Source organism: Tyto alba, unplaced genomic scaffold, assembly GCF_018691265.1.
Source record: "Tyto alba isolate M040663 unplaced genomic scaffold, T.alba_DEE_v4.0 Super-Scaffold_44, whole genome shotgun sequence".
In the NCBI taxonomy this organism is placed as follows: domain Eukaryota; kingdom Metazoa; phylum Chordata; class Aves; order Strigiformes; family Tytonidae; genus Tyto; species Tyto alba.
The window spans coordinates 421,890-444,844 of record NW_024881320.1 but is presented as its reverse complement, the minus strand read 5'-3'; the positions used below and the strand labels follow the sequence as shown (position 1 = coordinate 444,844).

The following is a 22,955-nucleotide window of genomic DNA, read 5'->3' as shown; positions in this document are numbered from 1 at the left end:
CCTGGAGAAGAGAAGGCTCTGGGCAGACCTTATTGCTGCCTTTCAGTTCTTAAAGGGGGCTTATAAGAAAGATGGGGGCAGACTTTTTAATAGGGCCTGTAGCGATAGGACAAAGGGTAATGGTTTTCAACTGAAAGAAGATAGATTCAGACTAGACACAAGGAAGAAAGTTTTTACCATGAGGGTGGTGAGGCACTGGAACAGGTTGACCAGAAAGACTGTAGATGCTCCCTCCCTGGAAGTGCTCAAGGCCGGGATGGATGGGGCTTTGAGCAACCTGATCTAGTGGAAGGTGTCCCTGCCCATGGCAGGGGGGTTGGACTAGATGGCCTTTAAAGGTCCCTTCCAACCCAAACCATTCTATGATTCTAATATGCCCCACAATAGGATTTTGAGCTTTATGTACAGTGCTGGTGAGAAATAATAGTTCTATTTTATTCTACAAAGAAACAGTTTCCCCTCAATAACCACACAGCTAATACTGGTCAAGCTAAAACTGAACTTACAGTATCATTCAACAAAGTATAACAAAATTGAAAGAAAAGAACATACAGGCTAGGAGTTTGTGCAGCTTGCTTTCACCAGAACAGAGTTAATACCTCTTGAAAAACAAGTGTTTTCCTTCTAGTCTTACATTCCGTTCTCCTAATGACTTCCCTTTCTAACTGCATATTTTCATTTCCACTAGCTGAGCTGCATCAGTATATAAAATTTGTGTAGTTTTCATTACCACCCCTGCAAAGCAAACCTGTTGTACACAGTAGGTAGAGCTAGCTAAAACACCCGTGCCCTAAAAAACAAACAAACAAAAAATCAAAAACAAGCACAAAAAAAAACCCAACAAAAACAAAACAAAAACTACACACTGAACTTTCAAACAAAACATCTTAAAAAGCATCCCAGTTACCTTAAGATACATAAGTCCATAGAACATATTAAAGGCTGTAAATGGAAACATTTGGAAAGCAAATATTCAGCATTTGGGCAAGAATTTCACTGAAGTGAAGTTTCCCTTTTGAAAACCCAGATGATTATCAACAAATATTATACTATTCAGAGAGCATTCATATCTGTACAGAAGTTGACTGGATAGTACAGTTCATTTTCTAGATACCCAAAGTGGTAAGGCAGAAGCTGCGATCAGTGGAGGGAAAGTGTCCGGGAGAGATGCACTGTGAAAGAAGTGGACTTATTAGTCTCAATCATGCACAAACAGGCCCAGCTGCAGAAGCATTAAGAGGAGGGAACGACAGCACAGGAGAGGGAAGGGCAGCAGAGATCCTTTGTTAAGAGAAGCTAGTTTAGCACAAAGTCAGGTGTGTTTCAAGAGAAAAAGCTAGCATGTAACCTCATTCTGGTTCAGCTGCCAGTGACCAGAGTGCTCTTGGTATATGCTGGGCAACCTCAGGGAACAGAAAATCAGTGCAAATGACATTTAGTTGACATAGTATACACCCTGTTTGAAAGAGAAGAATCTCATTCTCTAGTTTCGGCAATTTCTCCTGCAGGAATTTTATTAGAATGGGTTGCTGCAAATCCTAAAGCAGACTTCCAAACCTGAAATCAGGTCTTTAAACCTTTCTCAGGACTAAACTATGCTGCTCATAGTGATTTAATACACATCATTTCCTTCGGCTGAGTTTTGAACAGTGACTGTGTGCTCACCAACTGAACAACTGATCTAGAACCAAAATCAGACATTTATGCTGAACAACCAACTGAAGCTAAGAGGTTGTGTAATTTCATTCCATTGTCACAGCAAAGATTGGGAAACTCAAAAGAGAAGCAAATGGGACATTCACTGCTAGAGACAAACAGAAATAAGGATCATTGAACTCCTAAGGATTTCAAATGTTTTAACTGTTTTTCCTGGGTGAATGCAGGGAAAGGTTTCTTTTTCTAAGCTATGGAGTATTGCAGTATCTCCTTTTTTGGTTCAAATATGTTCTTAAGCGCTACAACAAGGCTTTGATGTGAGCATCCAGTTTATTTTATATAGAATTGGGACTTGTCTGTCTTTTCCAGTGTCATCTGTTTTGACTGTGGTTACATTTGAGTTGATGGGTAAGGTAAGATAATTATTTTTCCATTTATATAACAAACACATACGTTTTTCTTTAGCATGCAGCCAAACTAATCCTGTCCCATTCAAAAGATCCCAGTGAAGTTTTCAGAGGTAGAAACAGCAATTAGTTGTTTATATGCCTTTGAAAAATGTTTTGTTTTTTTGTTTTTTTTAAGTACCTGGTAAATACAGGTAAGACATCTCCACTGAGTATTACTTAGGTTTAAGCAGTCCACTAAGTTTTATAGTTTTAGATTTAAGCAAAGAATAGAATAAACAGCACAGGTATTTAAAACACTAATTTGAAACTGGTACTGTTTTAAATAAAGCTGTTAAAATTAAGTTTTGTTTGGAGAACACGTTTACTTTTACTATCTGAAAAATGCCTTAGTGGACCCAAAATCATTAGAGTGCTAACAGGCATCAGCTGTACACATAAAGTATGCGTCTGTTGTGTATTTTCAAACTAACTTGTAAAGACAATACTTACAGACAACACAAGAGGGAGTGGGGAGCCAGTAACTCCTTCTTACCACTTACAGTAACAGGACTCAAGGAGCTCTTTTGGTGGTAGTATTCAACGTGTGTGATATCTAGAACTGAACATATTGGATGTTGGCCTTCCAAGCAGGCAGTGTACATCACCTATAAACAACTGATACTCTTAGTAACAGCCCATGAAGGGAAACAGTTTAAAGAATGGCATCTGAATATGACATTTGGATTTGCGAGTATGATGTTTGCTGAAACTTTTTGTCCTGTCTTTGAAATTAAGCATAACAGTACAGAAGTGTCCCTAAGGGGAATATATAATCAAAATGCTAACAACCTGAGTTTACATACTGGAATATCTCAAATTCTTAGCTTGTCCAAATCACTGTTATAGATTTCCCCTTTCCCAATATATATACCAGCGATTCTTAAAATCAGTGTAGCATGGTTTATCAATAACATTTCCTGCTCATAATTATAATAGAAGTGTAAGAATCTACATGCGATTAACTCACTGTGGCCATTACACACAAAACTACAGTAGTAAAAGCCAGGAATGGCAGGAAGAATTTTCTGGTGCCCAGCAGTGTAATTAGGACAAGTTAATGACTTAAAAACAGTCATCCAAATGCAATTTCTGTTTCAGGAAGCTGCCAGCTGTTGAGCATTGAATCTTATTCCCTGGCTTCCACTCTGTTTCTGATGCTCTTTACCTAAGCATCTGAAACCAGATGCTGCTCCCAGTGGGGAAATAGGAATAGCATTATGTTTGGCCTGAGTAAATAGAATCTGTTGTGTAGCTCAGAGGTAGGCTGGGTGACTTTTTTCAGCCTTCTCAAGTGAAAATACCCAGGAAAGCTCATAGGCCCAGTGGTCACCTCTGGAGTGCCAAAATTAATAAAAGACCACCTAAAGACTACCTCTCACAAACCTAACTAGACTGAAACAGGAGGCAGGGAAACCATCACCTACACACAGGGTTCCCAAACCAGTGACACTTATTCATACTTATCACAGTAAGAACATAGTAGTCCTGGACACTTGCCAGAAACACACTCTGCAGGATTCTGCGCTGCCTGCCCACACAAACAAGATGAGGAAGTGGGACTCTGTTACAGTGCTCAGAGGAGGTCCATCCTATCAGAACCACAATCAGACTTGGTCTCTAAAAAACACATATTGATTCTCAGATGTTAAAGAGTTCTGAGAAAAGGTGTCTCATAAAGGTTGCAGAAGCTGATGGTTGTATTGAAAGAAGGTATTCAGCAGAATACGCCATGCTTTTTTTGTAGTCCTCTCTGCAGGGACTAAAAATTTGAAAGCACAGACTAGCTACAGATGCAGACTGGGCTTTATTTTCTGAGAAAAAAATTCCAGAGATCCAGGATTTTCCATTAAATTCAGACCAAGTCATGGAGGCATACAGAGTGTTGAAGCAGCACCAGAGTATGGAGAGGAGCAGCTAATTACCAGTATCCTTCAAAAAACATAAAGATAGAGGCCTGTCAACCTCTGCTGTTGAACTGGCACCACATCTTCCAAGAGAAGCCAAGTGGCTAGTGGGAAAGAATTAGTGACAGAAAAGCTGGCATTAAATAGAGCAGCAGACTTGCAACTTGCTGGATGGCATGACACAAAAGTAGAAAGAACTGTGCCTATCACTTGTGTTCAACCACTAATCTACATGTTGACCCATGCAGATATTTGCAAGCTCTACCTATTCCAAGTTTTCCCGAGCAGAGACCATTAGGACCACTGAAGTCTGATTCTCTTAACATCAAATTCAGTTTCAACTTCCTCCCACAAAAGCTGTTTTGATGGAAAGGCCAGAGATGACAGAACTGCAAGAGTCCTGACACAGCACGCTGTGTTAGGTGATAGGCTAGAACAGGGCCTAGCTTGACAGAATTCTTCAGCACACTATAGTGCCTATAAAACATGATCCAGAGTCAAACATCTGTGGGGTAACCACAGAACAGTGAACAGAGAGACTGCAAAACATCTTCTTCCAGCTGAACAGGTAGACAAATTATAGAATCTGAGCTCTTCTCCCTTACCTGAATACAGGTTACTGAAGATGCATCAACAATGAGATATTATGGATTTAGTCCAAGAGAATTATATTACTTGGCAAGGACCCAAGCTGCTTTGAGCTGCCTTTATTATATGATGATGTAATAAAGATCATGAAACCAAGAGAACAAAAAGCTCTCCTATACAAGTTCTTATGGCTGTTGTCCAAGGGTCATAACATGGTTAACAGTAAGACACATTCTAGCATGGGTCAGGCTGCATCAGGAGGTAATCAAATTGGCCAAGGCTGAGAAATGCCCTCAGCCTGCATAGAGAGAGCACACAAAGTCATGTGAGCTGCAGTGCCGTTAGATAGTTAAGCCACAAAGACAACACATTATCCAGATAATAAAGAGAAAAGCCAACAGACATAAAACTAAGGATAGTGTGGCCACTTTGGAGAAGAGAAGAAGTTACTGATTCCTTTTGCGCTCTGGCAGAAGAATATGTGATGTGGCAAGGTAAAACCTACACATGAAGACCTCATGACAAGGTAGAGGGCAAATGAGAAGTCAAATGAAGAGAGAAATCAAGCAAATAAGTGTTTAGGGCGGGAAAAGGCATTGAACCGCACCAGGCAAGGCTACAAGACTACAAAAAGCAGCAACAACAGTTGAGAAGGACTATGGAACTGAAGGACCAAGAAAGTGTATCGTGCTGTAAAAGCAGGAATAGGAAGGGGTAAGAACTAATGAAGGCTTTGCCAGGGACAGGGGCCAAGAAAATAAACACATTGAAAAACAACAGGGTGTCTAGTTGCCATTGCAAGAGGAAAAGACAAGGAGAAAAGGAAAAGAAGAAAATCTGCATGCTGCAGAGACAGCATTTACTTGTTGGGAGAGCAAAGAAGCAACTCTGTTCTGTTTGCTGCAAGAAAGAGAAAGCTCCATCCCACAAAGGCTTTGACGCACAACAAGGTGCTGCAAGATCATCTTCCTTCCAACAGAGAGACACAGCAGCAGTCTATTCAGGATGCTCACTCTGGTTTAGAGTTGTTCAACAGGAAAGTGGTAGCTACAGTATCTGGGCTAATATCCTACAGGTTGGGATCTGATGGATCCTCCTCCTACATGTCATCGACAATGCCAGTAAAACAAATAATTCCTAAACATATGGCCTTTTCTTTCTCTCTTCTCTTTCTGTAAGTAGGCAGCAGGATCTCTCCAGTCTTACAGCAGCCAGCAGAAACTGTATAACCAGCTGGCAGGCAGGCAGCAGTGCATGCCCATGAGATGCACCACGTGCTCTTCTGCTGGCTAGTGTCAGAGGCAAAAAAACCTACAGACAGGCAGATTTAAGTTCTGACTTAAGGCAACAGTTGTTATTCCCATGAAGGTAAAGAATTGTGTCAATAAAACCTCATAATGTTCAGGCTATTGATCTGCCTTTGAATTTACATCAAGAAGTTATCCCCAGAACAACCCAGCTTTGCTGTATTTCAGTTAAAGCTCAATTCCTACCTGAAGCCAAGGATGCTCTAAGGCTTCCTCTGTTGTAAGACGTTTGCTTGGATCCACTACTAACAGCTTCTTCACAAGATCCAGAGCTAAGATAATAAAAAGAGTTGGTTGGCATATGATCAATAAATTCATTACCTGAAAATGCATTCTGCAATATGCATACACCAAAGTTATGTGCAACAATGCGTCTTGCAACACTGGAGATCAATGCCCAAAAACACTGGCTGGGCAGATCATTTCTCTTGTTTCTACGCATAGGGAGAGCTGCAGACTGTTACCATTTTCCCTTCACATGCACATGATTCAACACTTTTCAGTATACCAGAATTACCAGTAGATACACTGAGCATGACCACATTTTATGTTTTGAGCATGCACAGGAAGTTCAGCACTTTCCTAAAGCTTCACTATAACTGTGGACAAGCAAAGCCAGATTAATTTAGTTTCCTGGTTTACAGTGTCTTGGAAAGCAGATTATCTGTCTGCAAAGATGGGAAAGAAGAGACAAGACATGCACATGTATGCTCAATATAATCACATAAACTTTATTTTCTTAGGAAACTGCTTAATAGATACTGTGAAAAATATGGTGTTTATGTAATACTTTATGATTCAAAATCTCCCATAAAGGAATTTTGGCAAGATTTATTTTTCATGGTATCTCATTATTCTGGTCTACATACCATTAGGACTATGCATGATTTCCATTCTCATGTATGTCTGACATTATTGAATAAGCTTCAAATAATTCAGGAAGGAGTTGTATTTCATAAATTTATTAGAAAAAAGAATGATCACATCATTTATTAGAAACTCCTCTGCACATACAAAGGAGTATCCAAGGCAAATACAACAATGATTTTGTGCATATAAAATGTCCTGAAGAGGAAAAGCATGCAAACAGTACCTATCATTCTAGTTTGCTATGCAAAAACTCAAATAGTTTTGCAGACTACTTATCTTAGAGTTGGCCAAACTTAATAACTGATTCCATAAATATGGCTGATATTTTAAGCTCAAAGACTATCACCACAAAATTACTCTTAAAATTTCTCTCTTGGAATTCTAACTCACATCCCCTAAATTCCTGGCATTTTTGGTTCACCACTTCAAGAATCTTTGTGCAAGGCAAAGTTTGTAGATCAGCTCGATAAAGTCAGAAGAAAAAGTGAAAAGAGGAAAAATAGACATGAGTGCCAACAAACTCTATGCTTCTGTAGTTAATAAAGCTAAATATTACTAAGAAATCTCTTCAATTAAAATGTATCTGTTCTTTCACATGCTTCAACTTCGAACCTAAAGAAAGAAAAAAACAATACAAAACCCAAAAAAACCCCCGACAAACATTTTTAAGAGACTACTTTAAAAAATAATTATATCAACATGCCATACAGCTGACAGGAAGCTAAAGGAAAACAAAAACTACAGCAAAAGAGCTAGATATTCTGCTACCCACTGTAATGGAGTCATACCCGTGTCTGATACATGCTTCCATTCTTTTGAAATGAATGTGTATTCTCCTCGAGTGATTTGATCTTTCAGAGGTAGTTGAGTATTTTGCTCGTTAAATGGTGGGTATCCACACAAGCTATACAAAAGAATAAAACAAGTTAAACAACACAGATTTTGTCATAGCAAATGAAACACTAAAATCACACATTTTAAAGTGTCTGCTATCATAGTGTCTTTTACACATATATAGTTTTAAACACACTTTCACTTCCTAATAAAGATACTGAAGTTGCCAAGTCTCAAGCCATGTATGTCAATGACTGCCCAGTGAAGGTAGCATCTATATCTTACCATACAAAAAGAATAACTCCTAAACTCCAGCAGTCCACAGCTCGGCTGTATCCAGCAGTCCCAAGTGAATTTAGAACCTCAGGAGCAAGATACGTGGGAGTACCACATAACGTTTTCATAAGAGAAGTTTCTCCAAGAATCTTGGATTGTCCGAAATCTGTAATCTTGTATTTAAAAATGGTAACACCACGTTACATATTAGGATTGACTGTACTAGAACATAGCATACTGTCAACATATATCAGGAGGTAACACTGTTCGTTCATTCCAAGTTAGTTCCAGTACATTACTATAAACAAAATTTACCCCAAACATTATTAAGTATGCAAGAAACAACAACTGAGAAAGGGAGAGGAGGAGTAGGGAGAAATATGACAGAGGATCACACTTTACACTAACAAAAAGTACTCCAAGATTTGGATGTGAATGGACAACCACAGAACAAAAGAATTGTAGCTTATTAGAAATTACGTGAAAAATAAACAGTTTATCATGCAAATCGATTCAACGGGGAGGGGGGCGAAGAAAAAACAAACAAAACACTCACCCACAAAAAACAACCACAAAAAACCCTAACACACACCCCACACCCCCCCCAAAAAAAGAAAAAACAAAACAACAACAAAAAACCCTGTCGTCACACAGCCTGACTATTTGTGGAAATGCTGTCTGTAATTCAAGAATTCAGATTTTATTGAAAAAAAAAAAATTTAAAAAATTGACATTTGAAGTTGTGTACTCAAAGTGCTATATTAGCACAACATTTCTCAGTTGTTCTTTGATAAATGCATGGGCTGAAATATCCACAAAAGTAAAATTAAAATTATGAAAAAAAACTCATTGTTTTAAAGTTACTTCATAGTTTGTATGACTAATTTAATAATATTTTTTTTTTGCTATGTTTAACTAAATATTGAGAAAAATGGGAAGGAATACTCCCCAATTCCTAAATGAATAAGAAATGTAAGCTTCCTTACCTTTATAAGACATGCCTCTTCTGAAGATGAAAGTAGTACATTCTCTGGCTTTAGATCTCGGTGTATAATTCCATTGTCATGAAGGTACTAGATATATAGACATACAATCAGAGAAAACGGACTATTAACTTTTTTTTTCAAATGTAAGCTTCCCAGTATTTCATGTGGCAATGGCAAGATAACTGAAATGATCGTGTAAGAGGCATGTGTGCATTTAAAGCCACACAGCACATGACTCTTCTTAAAAACAAAGAAAAAAACAAAACACACACAAACAAAAAAAGCAACCTTAGAAACCATTATGTTTCAGATGTTAAATCGCAATGCAAGCACAGTATGTAGACCTGGCAAGGTGTTCTATTCTTCCCATTTACTGGAATGTTATACTTTGCTTTTATAGGAATTCTTGGTTTTCATCTCTCTCTCCTTTCTTCTAGTCATTACTGCTGTACGATGATACCATCTTAAATGCAAGTCCATGTTTCAGTTTGCAAAGACAGTTAAGTTCACCATGCCATAACAGTCCTCACAGTGGTGAATAATAGCAGACAGATTTTTAAAAAAACCTCAGTCATCAAGGAGCTGGAGGCTGAAAAGGGGTTCAAAAACCTGGTGGTACACCTAGGAAAACTGACTGGAGAGGAGATACAAGATCAACATCAGGTTAAATACAGAAAGGATTTTGAAAAAAGTTACTTCCTTGAGGCAAGTGTGGAATTGCTCCCCTATCTGCAGTTCTGAAGTCTATGTGCAAGTCTACTGTCCAGTTTTCTACTGGCTCCAAATCTGAGAATAGACCTCTAGCTTCATTAGAAGAACATATGACAGCAAGCAAGAATCAAAGTTCAGTCATGAATACTGATATATTAAGATACAATGAAGTCTGTGTTAAAATTACGAACAACATTGATTCTAACTAATAGTACACAATATGTACTAGAGATGTCTTCATTTACACTGAAGGGAAGCCTTTCTGTATTATAGCTGAAGACATAGTATCATTATGAAGTAGAAGATAATAACACCACTTTTATTGTATAAGCAGCTGTCCCAAAAATGAGAACTGGGGAGAAATACAAGTTTACTCACTAATGAGAAAAATAAATCTAGGTTTATTATTTATTAATACCTACTACAGAACAACTGTTAAGTTCCTATTTTTGGCAGTCACAAGATATTAAAACTGAGTCAAAATTAAAAAGGAAAAAAATTGATCTGAAAGCATATTCAGGTCCAGACAATTAAATCTGATGTAGAAAATAATCTTGCAGATGTTACTAATGAAATATGCTTACCATTTCATGAAGTTAAAAGAAATTTATCTAAGGACTGGAGATACAAGTATTTGAGATCTATTAAAGTAGTCTTAATCTGTTGTCTGCTGAACTGAAATGCTTATTCAGGAGTGCATAGTAAAGCATCTGAACACTAATTTTTTTTGAAAGCTGCTACACTGATGACTGCCCACACACTACTGAAAGTCTCACGTGGTAATTCTGCCATCAACGAGCACAGCCTGTATTACTATTTTAGTGTCTGTTTTTAATAAGTAAGAGTGTTTGAATATTCTTTGGCTGCACTGAGGTAAAGAATCTTGTTAAATCAGCTTGTTAAGAGCACTGTGTTGATTGCTTGCACAGGTTTCAGAAGTGAGAAATTACAGAAGATTTCATCTGATTGATGTTCATATGCATAACCATATTTTTCTTGGTAGAACTCACGATCATGTACCTTTACAGCCAGCAGCATCTGATAAAAATACAACTTGCAGGTAGCTTCTTTCATCTTGATTGGCCTTGACACTCTGTCATACAATTCTCCTCCTTCCATCCTAAAACAAATGCAGGTGACAAGTCAATATATTACTTCCGAAAGATTCATCTCATTAGACAAGACTGAGACCAAAACATTTGGCTACAGAGAAGGAATATATTTCTGAAAATATGTGAGCAACATCCTAAGCACAGCACACACACTGCTGAATTAGGCCCAATCTCCTACGTCTTCACTGGGAGTTGTTACAGTACTTTTCACCAGCTTCCTCTTATGAGCTCAAAAATCAAAAAAGTAGCAGCAATCCACAACAGCAGCACAGTAGGCAACTATCCAGGTACTAAGAGCCTTGAAAGTATAGAAGGATTACTCGCCTGGTTATCCTAGTTCTGAATTTTACAGAAGTTTCAGGGAATAGTGGAGGCCAGCAAAAGAAAAACAAAACCAAACAAAAAACCCCCAGAGTTCAGAACTATACACTTGCTTTGTGGCTATGAAAAACAATTCATTTTATGCATTCACTTTCAAACAAGTTACTTACAGTTCCAGAACAATGTAGTAATCCTCTGCTTCAAAGAAGTTTTTGATCTTGATTAAGCAAGGCTAATAAAAAAGGGAACACAAATGGACACACACAAAAAAATAGAATAATTTGTAGAAACTAACATTATCAACAGTTTATCATCCTAAAGTTCCTACTTCAATATGATTTCAACAATGTCAGTTAAACTAGAACATAACACAACTGATAGCACCCCAGGTTTTGGCAAAGACTTAATATTCAAGTCTGTTGTCTTCTCCCCAGTACCTTCACACATAAAAACATTCAATTCTTGCAGTGACTACATCTCACCAAGTATCCTTATTTTTTCCAGTTGTGAGTTACCATACCCTCATTATTTTCTTTATATGCACATGGGGAAGGAAGGGGAAGTTTATTAAGCTATGCAAACTTTCTACTTAATAAAAGAAATTCCTTTTGCAGGGCAGGAAGGGGAGGAGGGGTGGATGCAGGGGAGAGAAAGGATACAAATTCAGAAAATTGCCTGTTGAATCTAATTTTTGTATTTTGTTATCTGGCAGTGTTTACAAAATCACTCATCAAGGAAAGATTTCTACAAAAGTGGTTCAGGTTGAATATTCTCCTGTGAAGTTTCTTCTCAAATTTACATGTCAGTTATTCAAGGTTTTAAAAACTCAAATCTGTAAAGACATAGTATGCTTAAAAGAAAAAAAAAAAAAAAAAGTGTTCAGTAGACTTTTTTACCAAAAAAGTTATATGCATCCTTTAGTGTATTTTCTAAAGAGAAAAATATTATTTTTAGTTACTACACTAATGTCAGTAAACTACAGAAGTACAGTAGGCAGCAAAAATGAATTAAAATGTATACTCACATGATCTATTTTCTTCAAAATTTCAATTTCTGTATTGATATTAAAAGCTGGGTTCTATTAAAAGAATCAAATATCATATTTGGGTAAGACAATGCTGTTCTGGAACAAAGCACAACAGAAATAAGAGACAATACCAGAAAAGCCATCATTTCATGTCCCTTGCTACTTTAAGTGACCATAACATAATCTTTTTCCATGAACTGATCAGATGCTTTCAGTGAATTAAACAGTCTGCTCTCACTATCTGTAGCAAGATATTGCTCCAGACATGTCATTTCACTGCAGGTTAGAAATCTCCCCTCATTTCCAACCTACAAAAAAAAAAAAAAAAATCTTGGCGAGTATATATTGGTATTCTCCTCTAAACAGCTTTCCTCCCTCCAAAATGCCTTCCATATGGGCTAACCTTAAATTAAATGCTACTCTCTCCTAGCCTTTATTTTGCAAGATAACGTAAATGGATTCTTTTAATCTGTGGCTTAGGCTCAACTCATTAAATCAATCCAGCAGGTTTTCTTTGCTCTTCTTCCAATCTAAATCAATCATCTCTGAATACACACGATCAGATCCAGATACAACATTCCAGATGCAGTCCTATCTGTTTTATACAATGGCATTTCTTAATAATTATAATTCACAACAGCATTTCTTAATCTTTATTAGAAACCTTCCAAAATTGCATTTTGCAATTTTCAATCACATTGATGTCACATATTGATCCGCAAAAAACTGTATCTACCTCCTCCTCTAAACTAGGAAGTGTGTGTTGTAGCAGAAATTGTCGCTGATGTTGAAGTATACAATCTTGCACTATTAAACATTATCTAACTTCTATTACTTCAGCATACAAAAGTATCACTTCTTCATATATGATACCACAGTCTTCCTTTCCCTCAACAGAGATCTTGTGTCAGTGCCAGAGCTGAATTAGTATATGCCTACTGTTTATGCTGTGATCTCTAAATGTAATAGTCCAGAAGACTAATCTGAAGACAAATTCTCAAAACTTCCACTGGTAACTAACTCTGCTTCCACTGAAGCCTCCTGACATCTTTTCCTCAGCCGAGTACCTTTCCACCTTAGAATTTCTGTCTTCACAAAAGTACTTTCCAAAACAAGTAGTAGTTTCCTATACAGTACGTGATTAAATATTGTCAGTTTTAACAGATTCTGTATATTGTATCTAATGCTCTGAAGCCCATTTTCTCATCAAATAAATTAATAAGGTTAATCCGATTTGATTTAACTTTAGTAAACCCACAGCAGCACAACTTACATAACTCCTTCTTCCTTACACTTTTGCCTCTAATGGTATTTTTCTTCAAAGATTATCCTATACCCTTATATTAAATTAGAGTAATGAATACAGAGTTGCTTGGATCTCTTTCTCATGTTGGAGTAAACCCACTTGTCTTGTTCTTCTCTTTCAAATTCAGGATTCTGCTACAAAACTAGACACATGAAAAGCCCTTCCCAAAAGGCTTCGTACAATTTTGTTAAAAAGTGTTATGGAGAATACAGCAGAATCAGCAGAGTTTGTCAATTTTGTGTCAGAGCCCGCAGGTTATAATGTGCCTATCTGGTGCATTTTAGGAGATAAACCCCACAAAACTTCCCACACCCTTTGTACATACCACATTAACAAGCAGTCCTAAATTATTAACATCATGAATTGTGGTCAGAGAATAAAAGCAAACATTTTCTACAGAATTCCATAGATTCTGTAAGATCAAAAGACATTTTGAAATTCCATAGAGAGGACGTTAAGTGAGAAAATCCTCTTCAATTGAAGTGAGCTGGGAAGTCAGAGAGGTTACCAAATATTCCACAGCCACTGCAAGATGGCCAAAATACAAACAAAAACACTTACTGCTTCCCTAATACCGCTTGTCATAAACTTCCGCTTATTGATTATCTTCACGGCAACTTTGTTACAAGTGCTCTTCTCAAATGCCAGTTTGACTTCTCCACAGGCACCACTAAGGTGAAAGCACAGCTGTGTTAATGCTTACAAATACTTTTCAAAAACCTGCATAACAAGTGTAGACAAATGAAACAAAATTGTTGGTTTACACACAATTTGAGGCTGCTGCTTTCTAACTCTCTGAATATGGCATGTTGTCAAAACTTTCTCAGAAAGCATTCAATGGTTAGGAAGTCTATTTAAATAGCAAGTGATGTCAAGGGCCACCCATTCAAAAATGCATGAGTAAATATGTAAAGCGACTAATCTGTCTGTACAAAGGGTACCAGTGAGTATCAAGGACAGGCTCTGTCAGCATTTCCATCACACAAATGCATTTAAGAGAAGAGAACCTAGTGAAGAGTTCTCTCAACACCAGACTGCACAAATCTGAAGAACAGGTATGACAGTACTTTTATTTTTAGTAAGTAGCAATTGTACTGCAGAAATAAATCCTTGTATTTTGCAGTTGGATTTGTTTCCACTTAACCGTTCTCCAAATTCTTCACTGACCATCTTTTTCCAAAAGATAAAAAAAATAGCTTCTCTCCTTTTTCCTGAAAGCAGTTCTTTCCCCTTGTCTGAAAGCCTCAATGGTGATGTTGTAGAAAGCTATATTCTGACATAAAGTTCTTCCTTCTACTTCCACTGACTGAGTAAATGAATATACAAAATGTAAAAACTTGTTAAGAGTCTACAAACTTTATACTCTGCTAGAAGAAAAACCCCTGGGTTTCAGAATTAATGGTAGGTTACAAAACCCAAGCCAATTACAGGAATAAAGCCCAAATTCCTGTTTAAGGTGTTGTAAAGAACAGGTTTACTCAGGTGTTATCATTAATTTTTTTTCTTTTTTTCTTTTTTTTTTTTTTTTTAACTGTAACTCAGTTAACACTGGCAATAATTCCAGCACACGGTACTGAACACAGTAACAAAATTAGCCGTTAATACTACAGAAAGAAGGATGCTTACCTTCCCAAAGTCCTTGACATGATATATTTCTCTCTAAATTCTCTAGGAAACACCAACTGATCATCCACCGTAAGATCAGAAAATACAAACACTAGAAAGACAAGTGGAGATAATTTCCCAGCTATTAATTTTAAAATTTTATTATAATGAACAACTATGCTTCCTGAGCTTTTATAGTCAACAACGTAAGAAAATGCTGCTTGCTAGAAGAAAAAAATAAATATATAAAAAAGTTAATTGATGCTATAAATGACATCACCTATGGGTTAGCAAGGTGATCTTATTACTTAAAAACTGATATATTTGGCATTAACTTCACAACAGTGCTTCATCAATTAACACTATGCTTAAGGACAAAATAGGCAAGAATTTCAATGGCACAATAGGGAACAAAGAGAAGTGACAATCTGGAAGACAGCATCTTAATGGAAAAGCAAAGACAAAGAAACAAACCCACAACCTGCTATTTTTAAGAGGGTTTTAAAATTATTATGCAGCATCTGATAAGTACCTGGGTTTTTTTCAACTTCCCTTGAACAGTCTGTTTCCTCTGTTCCCTGCACCACACACACAGCTACTGAAGCACAACAGTGTTTCAAAAATAGGAAAACAACTATAAAAGTTTATAGTCTGGTAAGGTAGTTCCTGATGCAGGTCCTTTTCAAATTTTTCATTTTTTTTTTAATAGGGTTGAGGTGGATACAGATAATTTTTATGTGAGTACTAAAACATCAAAGCATAGCTGTATTTTAACAGCACTCATGAAGTTCAGCTTGCAAGAAACATTCAAATCACCGCAGAAAGGACCTCTCAGTCAACACATGAAGAATCTGCTTATGTTACAGTACATTTTACCCTTATTAGTCTGTATAGACAATGCAATTTCAGAGTTGTGAGTCAGTGGAAGCCGCTTCCCTTTTCCAATGAGCTCTCTATTAACAAAAGTTCCATTGGCACTGTGGTCTTCAATGTAGGCAACATAGGAATTTTTTGGACCCATTTCCTCAAAGAGAAAAAAAAAAAAAAAGGAAAGGTAACATGGGGGAAAAAATTACTTTACTGTAAAGACATGACAGACTATAGAAATTTACTATTGTTGGCTCAAGAAATCAGACTACTGAAGTTATTTCATACGCCGGCTTAATGGAGCATTGACAAGAGTCTTGTTAAAGGACTCAACACTGAAGGTACTTAAAACTTTGATTTCTTTAGCATCCACCCCTGCCAAAGTCAATTTTTTTCAATTACGTCAAGATAGAAAAGGACAGTTAACCTTTTTATCACCTACCCTGAAAATTCGGAAATGCTTCTTGCTATAGTTTTGGTAGAAGCCAGTCTCAGACAATCCTAGTTTAGAAAAACTATAATTACAGCTTTTGTCTCTTCCAAACCAGTATTCATCATTCACACAGTCTGTAGACAAATGAGAATTAAAGCAGAGAGAGAACACAAAATTGCAGGAAGTTATTAACTATGGCACTACAGAATGATGCCAAACAGTAGTGAGTAGGATAACAAAAACAAGATTCTTCCTACACAATCAAGTTTATTTGTCTTAGTGCATGGTGCTTTGAATTACCAACACTTTGTACAATATTTTAATAATTTTACCCTCTTCAGTAATAGTAGTTTTCAGTTCACCTTCAGCAATACAGAGAGACTCGTGCAATATAAAAATAAAATAAATTATTAAATGGAAAAATTAAGTAGGAAAGAATATGAATAGCCCAGAATTCCTCTAAGTCTATGGAAACTATGTACCTGGGTACTCAGTATAAACACTGGGATGTAGTAGAGAATAAAACATTACTGCAAAAGTTGCAAGCTTGTACTTAAATTTACTTGTACTTAACTCGAAAATGAAAAGACACTGCTCTCTACCAAGCTGTTCAAAACTTTTCTGAGGTACTACAAATGAACCAAGAGGCTTATTATGGTATGCCCATACCACAGTTGCTGAAACCTTTTCCAAGTGCAAAGAGCCGACCCCAAGGCTGAGGAACAAGTTCTTCAGATTCCTGGTCCTCAGGGATCGATGGAAGCTCCTGAGTGGGAACAGTGTCCAAAGAACTGAGGGTCCCAGAACTTGAGGAAGACTGACTAGTACTCTGTGACCCACTGGAAGAGGAACTGGTACCACTCTGTGACTGTTGGGCACCTTGAGACTGCTGTGCTTCACTTCCAGTCTCTCGAGACATGTTGGCTTCAAAGAGAATGTTTAAAAAAATAATTACTACAGCAAAGTAAAACTGAAAAACATTCATACACCATACTGCTAAAGTCCAAATCTATTCTCTGTCTTCAAAGAAGTAAAACTTTCCGCCAAAGTGTGCATGTGTGGATTAATATGTAAATCCCCAAAAATTTTACAAACCATGATGTTTTGCCTTTTAAAAAAAGAATGTGGTGTTCCCTCTACTGGTTTTAGAGCTGCAGTGAAATCTTATTCCCAGATTTTCACTTGAGCTCTTCAAGGCTCACACTACTTCGCAAGCACATGTGCAACACACACTAACAAAGCATCCCCACATAAAGCAGTAACCATTGAAGCTTCCCAAATACAGAGGTAAAAACTGAAGGAGGAGAAATAAGAACTATGAAATTAAGTACGTTTTCTTGACACTGAAAGCGCCCAACAGATTTATCACACAGCAAGCCAATTTGGTGTTTTGGCTGAATATTCCTTTAATATAGGTTATAACTCATGAATTTTCGCATACGTCTTCCACACAGGTTCTATTCAGCAATTTTATTTACAAAATAGCCCCACCTATACATAATTAATACACAAAGCTCTGCCAGCCTCACACCACACCCCTAGCAGCTGCTACCAAACACAGCAGCAAAAAAAAAAAAAAAAAAAAAAAAAAGTCAACAAACGACATCGACCTGCCTGTTAAGGCAGAGGGATTTAGAGAGTATCGTGCCTTCCTCCCCACTTAGGGAAAAACAATCCACCAGCGAACTCATCTTTACAGCTGGCTTTCTCCAACAGCATCCGTGCATCTGCGCTGAGGTCTGCGGGCCGCTGCCGCCCTTTGGGACCACCTGCACTTACCCGCCTGCCAGCGGCCCTGCTTCACCGCTGTACCTTGGTTTGGTAACTGGTTGCCATCCAGCTCAATGTATAATCTAGGCTAATTTAAATCTCTGGACCCGTTTGCTGCATTTCATTATTAGCCACAGAAAGATAACAGCGCCCTAGGTATTTCCTGTGTCACTTATTTTACTGAGGTGTTCGGAAAGGCAGGCAAGGCCTGCAAGCTCCAACAGCGCGGCAGCCGCCCTCAGGGCCAGCGCCGGGACGCTCGGCATCCGCGGGGAGCGGCGCAGGCGGGACCCCGCCGCGCCGAGGGGCGTCGGGGCGCGAACTGCCGACGCGCCTTGGGCCAGCGCCCGCCCCGGGACCGGCGCTACGGGCAGGGGCTCGGCCACCGGCCGCGGCACCGAGCACCGCCCAGCGCCTCGCTCCCGCCCCCGCCGCCCGCAGCGCCCCCTGCCGTCCAGGCGGGGCCGACGCGCCGCACGCCACCACATCCCACGTGCGCGCGGCGCAGCGCCCCCTGCCGCCCCGCCCGAGCACTGCAGGCCCCGGCGGCCCCGCGGGCGGCACGACCCTGCCGGGAAAGGCGGCGGAGCCCGGCCCGGAGCGGCCGGCACCGGCGGGGCGAGGGCGCCCGAGAGCCGGGCCGGGCCCGCGCAGCCGTGGGGAGGAGGGGATGTCCGAACTCACGGGTGGTGGAGCACGCGCCGCTCGCCGCGCGCCCCCGGGTGCCGCGTTCCTTAGTCCGCGCGCGCCCCGCCACGCCTCGCCACGCAGGGAGCCAATCAGGGCCCGGCCGGCCGCGCGGGGGCTGCTGGGGGCTGTAGTCCGTCACCATGCAGGCGGCGCTGCGGCAGCGCCTCGGTGGGCTGCGACGGGCGCTCCGCGCTCCCCAGGCGGCTCCGCGGCCCCGCTGCGTCGGGCCCGGCTCCCTCCCCGCCCCGCGGTGCTGGAGCTGCGGCGGGTCCCTTTCCGGCGACGCCGGGCTGCCTCACTTCTGCCCCGGCTGCCGGGCCCTGCAGCCGCCGGAGCCTCGGCCGGACCTCTTCCGCCTGATGGGCTGGTGAGTGCCGGCGGGGCGGCCGCGGGCCCGGCCGGCCGCGGGCCTCACGCCGCCTTCTGTCGCTCGCAGTGATCGCTCCTTCCGCGTCGATGCGCAGCAGCTGCAGCGGCGGTTCCGGAGCCTGCAGCGCACCGTTCACCCCGACCGCTTCGGCCAGAGGCCGCCGGTGAGCGCCGGGGCGGGGGGGGGGGGGGGGGGGGGGGGGGCGCCGAGCGGGCGGTGGCCGCGGTCTCCCGGCCGGGGCGCGCAGGGAGGGCTCCGGGCCGGGCTGTGCCGCCCAGGGCGCCGGGTCCCCGCCGCCGTCCTGGTTTGGGATCAGAGGAACTGTCCGTGTTTCGTGTCCTGGTGCGTAAAAGAGAATCCTCCTCGCAGATTTGTGGCGGAGGGGGACGATAAGGACCTGCTGTGGCGCCTGAGATCGTAGTCGCGTGAGATGACCCGGTGTAGATAGTCGTATCCTCGCGCTTCCCACCTCTGTTAGACAGTTTTCGGTTTGACACACGTGTTTTGTTGTGGGAACGCTATTTCTCTGCAGGTAACAGTGTAATGTATGTTGACATTTTTATCAACGTGTTACAATAGTGACCATCCATTACAAGATTAATCATCCATTCGCAGGAAGAACAGTGCTACTCCGAGCAACACTCCTCCTTGATTAACAAGGCTTACCAAACCCTCCTGAACCCCCTGAGCCGTGGCCTCTATCTAGTAAGGTGTCCATTACTTATTTTATTAATAGTGCTGTAACTAATCATAGGTAGCTGGGGCTGCTGGTGGTAATGTAATGAATCAGACCTTTGACTCCATCCTTAACACGCTAATTTGAGTTCCTCTGAAGAATATTACCAGGGATTGAAGGGAGACTGAAAACAAGCTTGTCTGAAAATTAATCAGCTTTTCCACTATTTTCTTTAACGTTTTACTGATTACTACCATCTCATCTGCTGCTTATGATACAGTAGTCTGCTTCCTTCATCACACATTGTGTCTGGCTGTGGCTGTTCCTTTGAAATCTGAGTCTCCCCTTGGCAGCCTTCGTTATATTTTTTTGCGTTGGTTAACTGCTGATTTTTATGATCTACCTATGGAGCTAATTTTAAGATGGACTCTGTTTATGCACATATCATGAGGTAAACCTGAAGTTTATCAGATATTCAAGAAAATAATTCACATTTAAATAGATGTAAGAATGTGTATTTCCAAATTCACACTTTCTTCACCAGCTGGAGCTGAATGGAGTAGAACCAGCACAAGAGACAGACTGTGATGCAGACTCAGTGTTTCTCACAGAAATCATGGAAATTAATGAGAAATTAGCAGAGCCTAAAAATCAGGATATCCTTGAAGAAATTGAAACTTTAATTAAAGGTAGGTTATGAATTGAGGGTTTTATACAGCACTAATTTACTGTATCATGTAATATGAGAATCTTTTTGAAGACTTTACTTTTTCCAATGTATTTCTTTTAGTATCTCTAACTTGCATTAGTCTGGAATTGACTCACGGCAAGAGGTTCCCCCCTCTCCCCCAATGTTGTCTTTACCAATTTATGCCACGTAAACATCAAATCTGGCTTGAGCAAATCTGTGTAACAGTACCTATTCTGATGGCAAAATAAATGTATATACATATATATATAGAATATAAAAAAGAGCTTATTCAGCCTTCATCAGCTCAGGGAAAGTAGACTGTTCTAAAAGAACCAGTCAAAATGAAGTCTAATAAAATGCTTGACTGACCACATTAATTTATTTTACACAGACATTGTATTTCTTTCACCTTCTTCAAATTAGCAACCATTATCTTAAGTGATTATTATCCTTATACAAGCAGCTTTCTTGTAAACCAACAATATATAAACATTTAGTTTACTGGTATATTTCATTCTTTGCAGTAACAGTAGTGTGTCAAAAGCAGTTAGAATAACTAGAATTAAAATGAAGTAGAACAGAAGGAAATTAACTGCAGCAGGGTAAACTGATACACCAAAAGTAAGTTAGGTTTCTGGGAAGTTAGTGACCAATGATTGCCATTGGAATTACTGTCTGTAAACCTGTCTAAACAAATAAATATATCTGAAATTATATTATTTTTTTAAATTGACAGCAATATTATTAAAAGTTCTCTCAGCTCCCAAAAGACTATGAGTCATAATTAAGTTTCTCACCACAATCAGAATGCAGTGGTATTAAATATACTAAGTACATAACAAAAAATGAATGATTTGTTTTACAGTTAAACAAGAAGAACTGACCAAAGAGGTGACTGCAGCTTTTGAAAGAGGTAGCCATTTCTATTACGTATTTAGCTGCCATACATATCAGTTATAAATACTTCAAAAAACCACATTCTCTTACTGGCAAATATTTTATGAGATACAGAACAGAAATACTGCACAAACAATTGTTCTTTGTTTGATAATTAGAATAAATACCTCCAAGCTGACCTTTACGATGATTCAGGAAATTCAGGACCTCATATCACATAAAAAAATAAAAAAATAATTTAAAAAAAAGTTCGATACAAAAGTTCCAGTTAATTCAATTTGCATCAAAATGATCACTTCAAGTGGGAATGCAGATGGTTAAAAAACTTCTTGTTCGTTTGTTTGCCAGAATACCAGGAAGGAGACTTTTTCATAATCAAACTTGTCACCTCTTCTGAGGTTTCAGACTTGAATTTGGGAAATCTTGCTCTGCGGACTTGAAGCTGTCAACAGAGTAATGGGTGCTGTTCTTTGCAGTGAAAGTCAGGACAGGAAGAATTCTGCTGCTTGCCACTGAAACTGTACAGCAAGAAAAGACCCAATGCCCCATTTAGCCTAAGGTTTTAGGGACTCTCTCTGCAATAATCAACCTAACTTTGTTCCACAACCAATTGATAGGCAGGAGCTGGAACCATTCCACACTAGCATCTGACTCCCAGAAAACTTTACATTTCTCTCCTGGGTCTTGGAACGTTTTTATTGTTAGGTTTATGTAGTAGTGTGTTGTAACTGTAAAACATCACACCCAAATTGCAGGCTAGGCCTGCATGTGAAGAATTACAACCTTATAATCCGTCACCCTTTGTACTACGAGAATTAAGGATTGTGTTGCACCTGTCCTTGTCAGGAGGTGACAATCCATCTATCCCCTCCAGTTGTTTAATTAAGGAGAAACTGTTTCAATATCAGTGTTGGAAATTACACTGTCCACACCGCAGTCCTACAAATCTTTTGCATTTTTCAGTGATGGCAGTTGGTCTAATTACATACAGTAAATAAACTAAAAAAAAAAAAAAAATCAATATACTTAAAATACATCAATACTCTAGCCACTTTACAGAAAAGTCATTAAAGGACATTCATGTCACATGTCTAAATTGTACATTTTTATGTGTACATTTTACCTCAGTGAGGTGTTCCAAAACCATCTGAGGTTAAATAGGCAACATGGTTTTAATAGTGTATGGGTCTTTACAACTTGCAGCTCTCGGTAGTGAAATGGATGCTGTCATGGAAATCTTGAGATTCATTTTGAAAATGAAAGTTCAACCCTCCTTCTGTAAACTAGTAATAGTTTATTTCATTTCAGGTGATCTTCAAGAAGCAAAGAAGCTTCTAGCCAAAATGAAATATTTTGCAAACTTAGAGGATAAACTAAAGAACAAGAAGATACCTTCCTGATACTGCTTCCTTTACCACTAAGAGTTAATGTTATTTTCAATTAAACAGCTGATTTAGTTACCAAAATCAGAAAAGCGGTGTTTGTTTCCTACATTTTCATTAAAAGTTTTAATTCTGAGAGAAGGAAGAGAAATATTTAAGAAATCCATTGCTTACTGTAGCACTTACTACATAACAGATGGAATCGGGAAACGCTTAGCACCAGAAAA

General features: G+C 39.5%; 3 protein-coding genes across 6 annotated transcripts in view; 2 read left to right on the top strand and 1 right to left on the bottom strand.

Moving 5' to 3' along the window:
• The window catches only part of LOC122154684, a 14,965-nt gene extending 12,667 nt beyond the window's left edge, over positions 1 to 2,298 (top strand). Inside the window, exon 3 of the transcript XR_006166719.1 lies at positions 2,026 to 2,298. The gene's annotated coding sequence lies outside the window, so the exon portion shown is untranslated. The remainder of the gene's footprint in view (positions 1 to 2,025) is intronic.
• Positions 1 to 18,854, bottom strand: part of CHEK2 (checkpoint kinase 2) — a 20,786-nt gene extending 1,932 nt beyond the window's left edge. Inside the window, exons 1-14 of one of the 4 annotated variants that reach the window (XR_006166720.1) lie at positions 18,707 to 18,854; positions 16,922 to 17,176; positions 16,262 to 16,386; positions 15,829 to 15,976; positions 14,974 to 15,064; positions 13,909 to 14,017; positions 12,039 to 12,092; positions 11,185 to 11,246; positions 10,602 to 10,701; positions 8,871 to 8,957; positions 7,894 to 8,057; positions 7,563 to 7,678; positions 6,091 to 6,176; positions 2,556 to 2,710 (exon numbers count right to left, since the gene is read on the bottom strand). Coding sequence is in view for 3 of the 4 variants with exons in the window: in XM_042805061.1 (XP_042660995.1) it covers positions 2,659 to 2,664; positions 6,091 to 6,176; positions 7,563 to 7,678; positions 7,894 to 8,057; positions 8,871 to 8,957; positions 10,602 to 10,701; positions 11,185 to 11,246; positions 12,039 to 12,092; positions 13,909 to 14,017; positions 14,974 to 15,064; positions 15,829 to 15,976; positions 16,262 to 16,386; positions 16,922 to 17,176; positions 18,707 to 18,854 (1,551 nt within the window). In the remaining variant the exon portion in view is untranslated. Of the gene's footprint in view, positions 1 to 2,555; positions 2,711 to 6,090; positions 6,177 to 7,562; positions 7,679 to 7,893; positions 8,058 to 8,870; positions 8,958 to 10,601; positions 10,702 to 11,184; positions 11,247 to 12,038; positions 12,093 to 13,908; positions 14,018 to 14,973; positions 15,065 to 15,828; positions 15,977 to 16,261; positions 16,387 to 16,921; positions 17,177 to 18,031; positions 18,528 to 18,706 lie in introns of those variants that run through there. The other 3 variants (XM_042805061.1, XM_042805059.1, XM_032986790.2) reach the window with 3 other exon arrangements.
• HSCB (HscB mitochondrial iron-sulfur cluster cochaperone) lies at positions 18,853 to 22,812 on the top strand. Its single transcript, XM_042805069.1, has 6 exons — positions 18,853 to 19,079; positions 19,149 to 19,245; positions 19,698 to 19,787; positions 20,303 to 20,447; positions 21,315 to 21,362; positions 22,655 to 22,812. Exons 1-6 carry the CDS (start codon positions 18,853 to 18,855, stop codon positions 22,744 to 22,746), a joined length of 699 nt encoding a protein of 232 aa, XP_042661003.1. The 3' UTR covers positions 22,747 to 22,812.
• Positions 22,813 to 22,955: the final 143 nt, after the last annotated feature.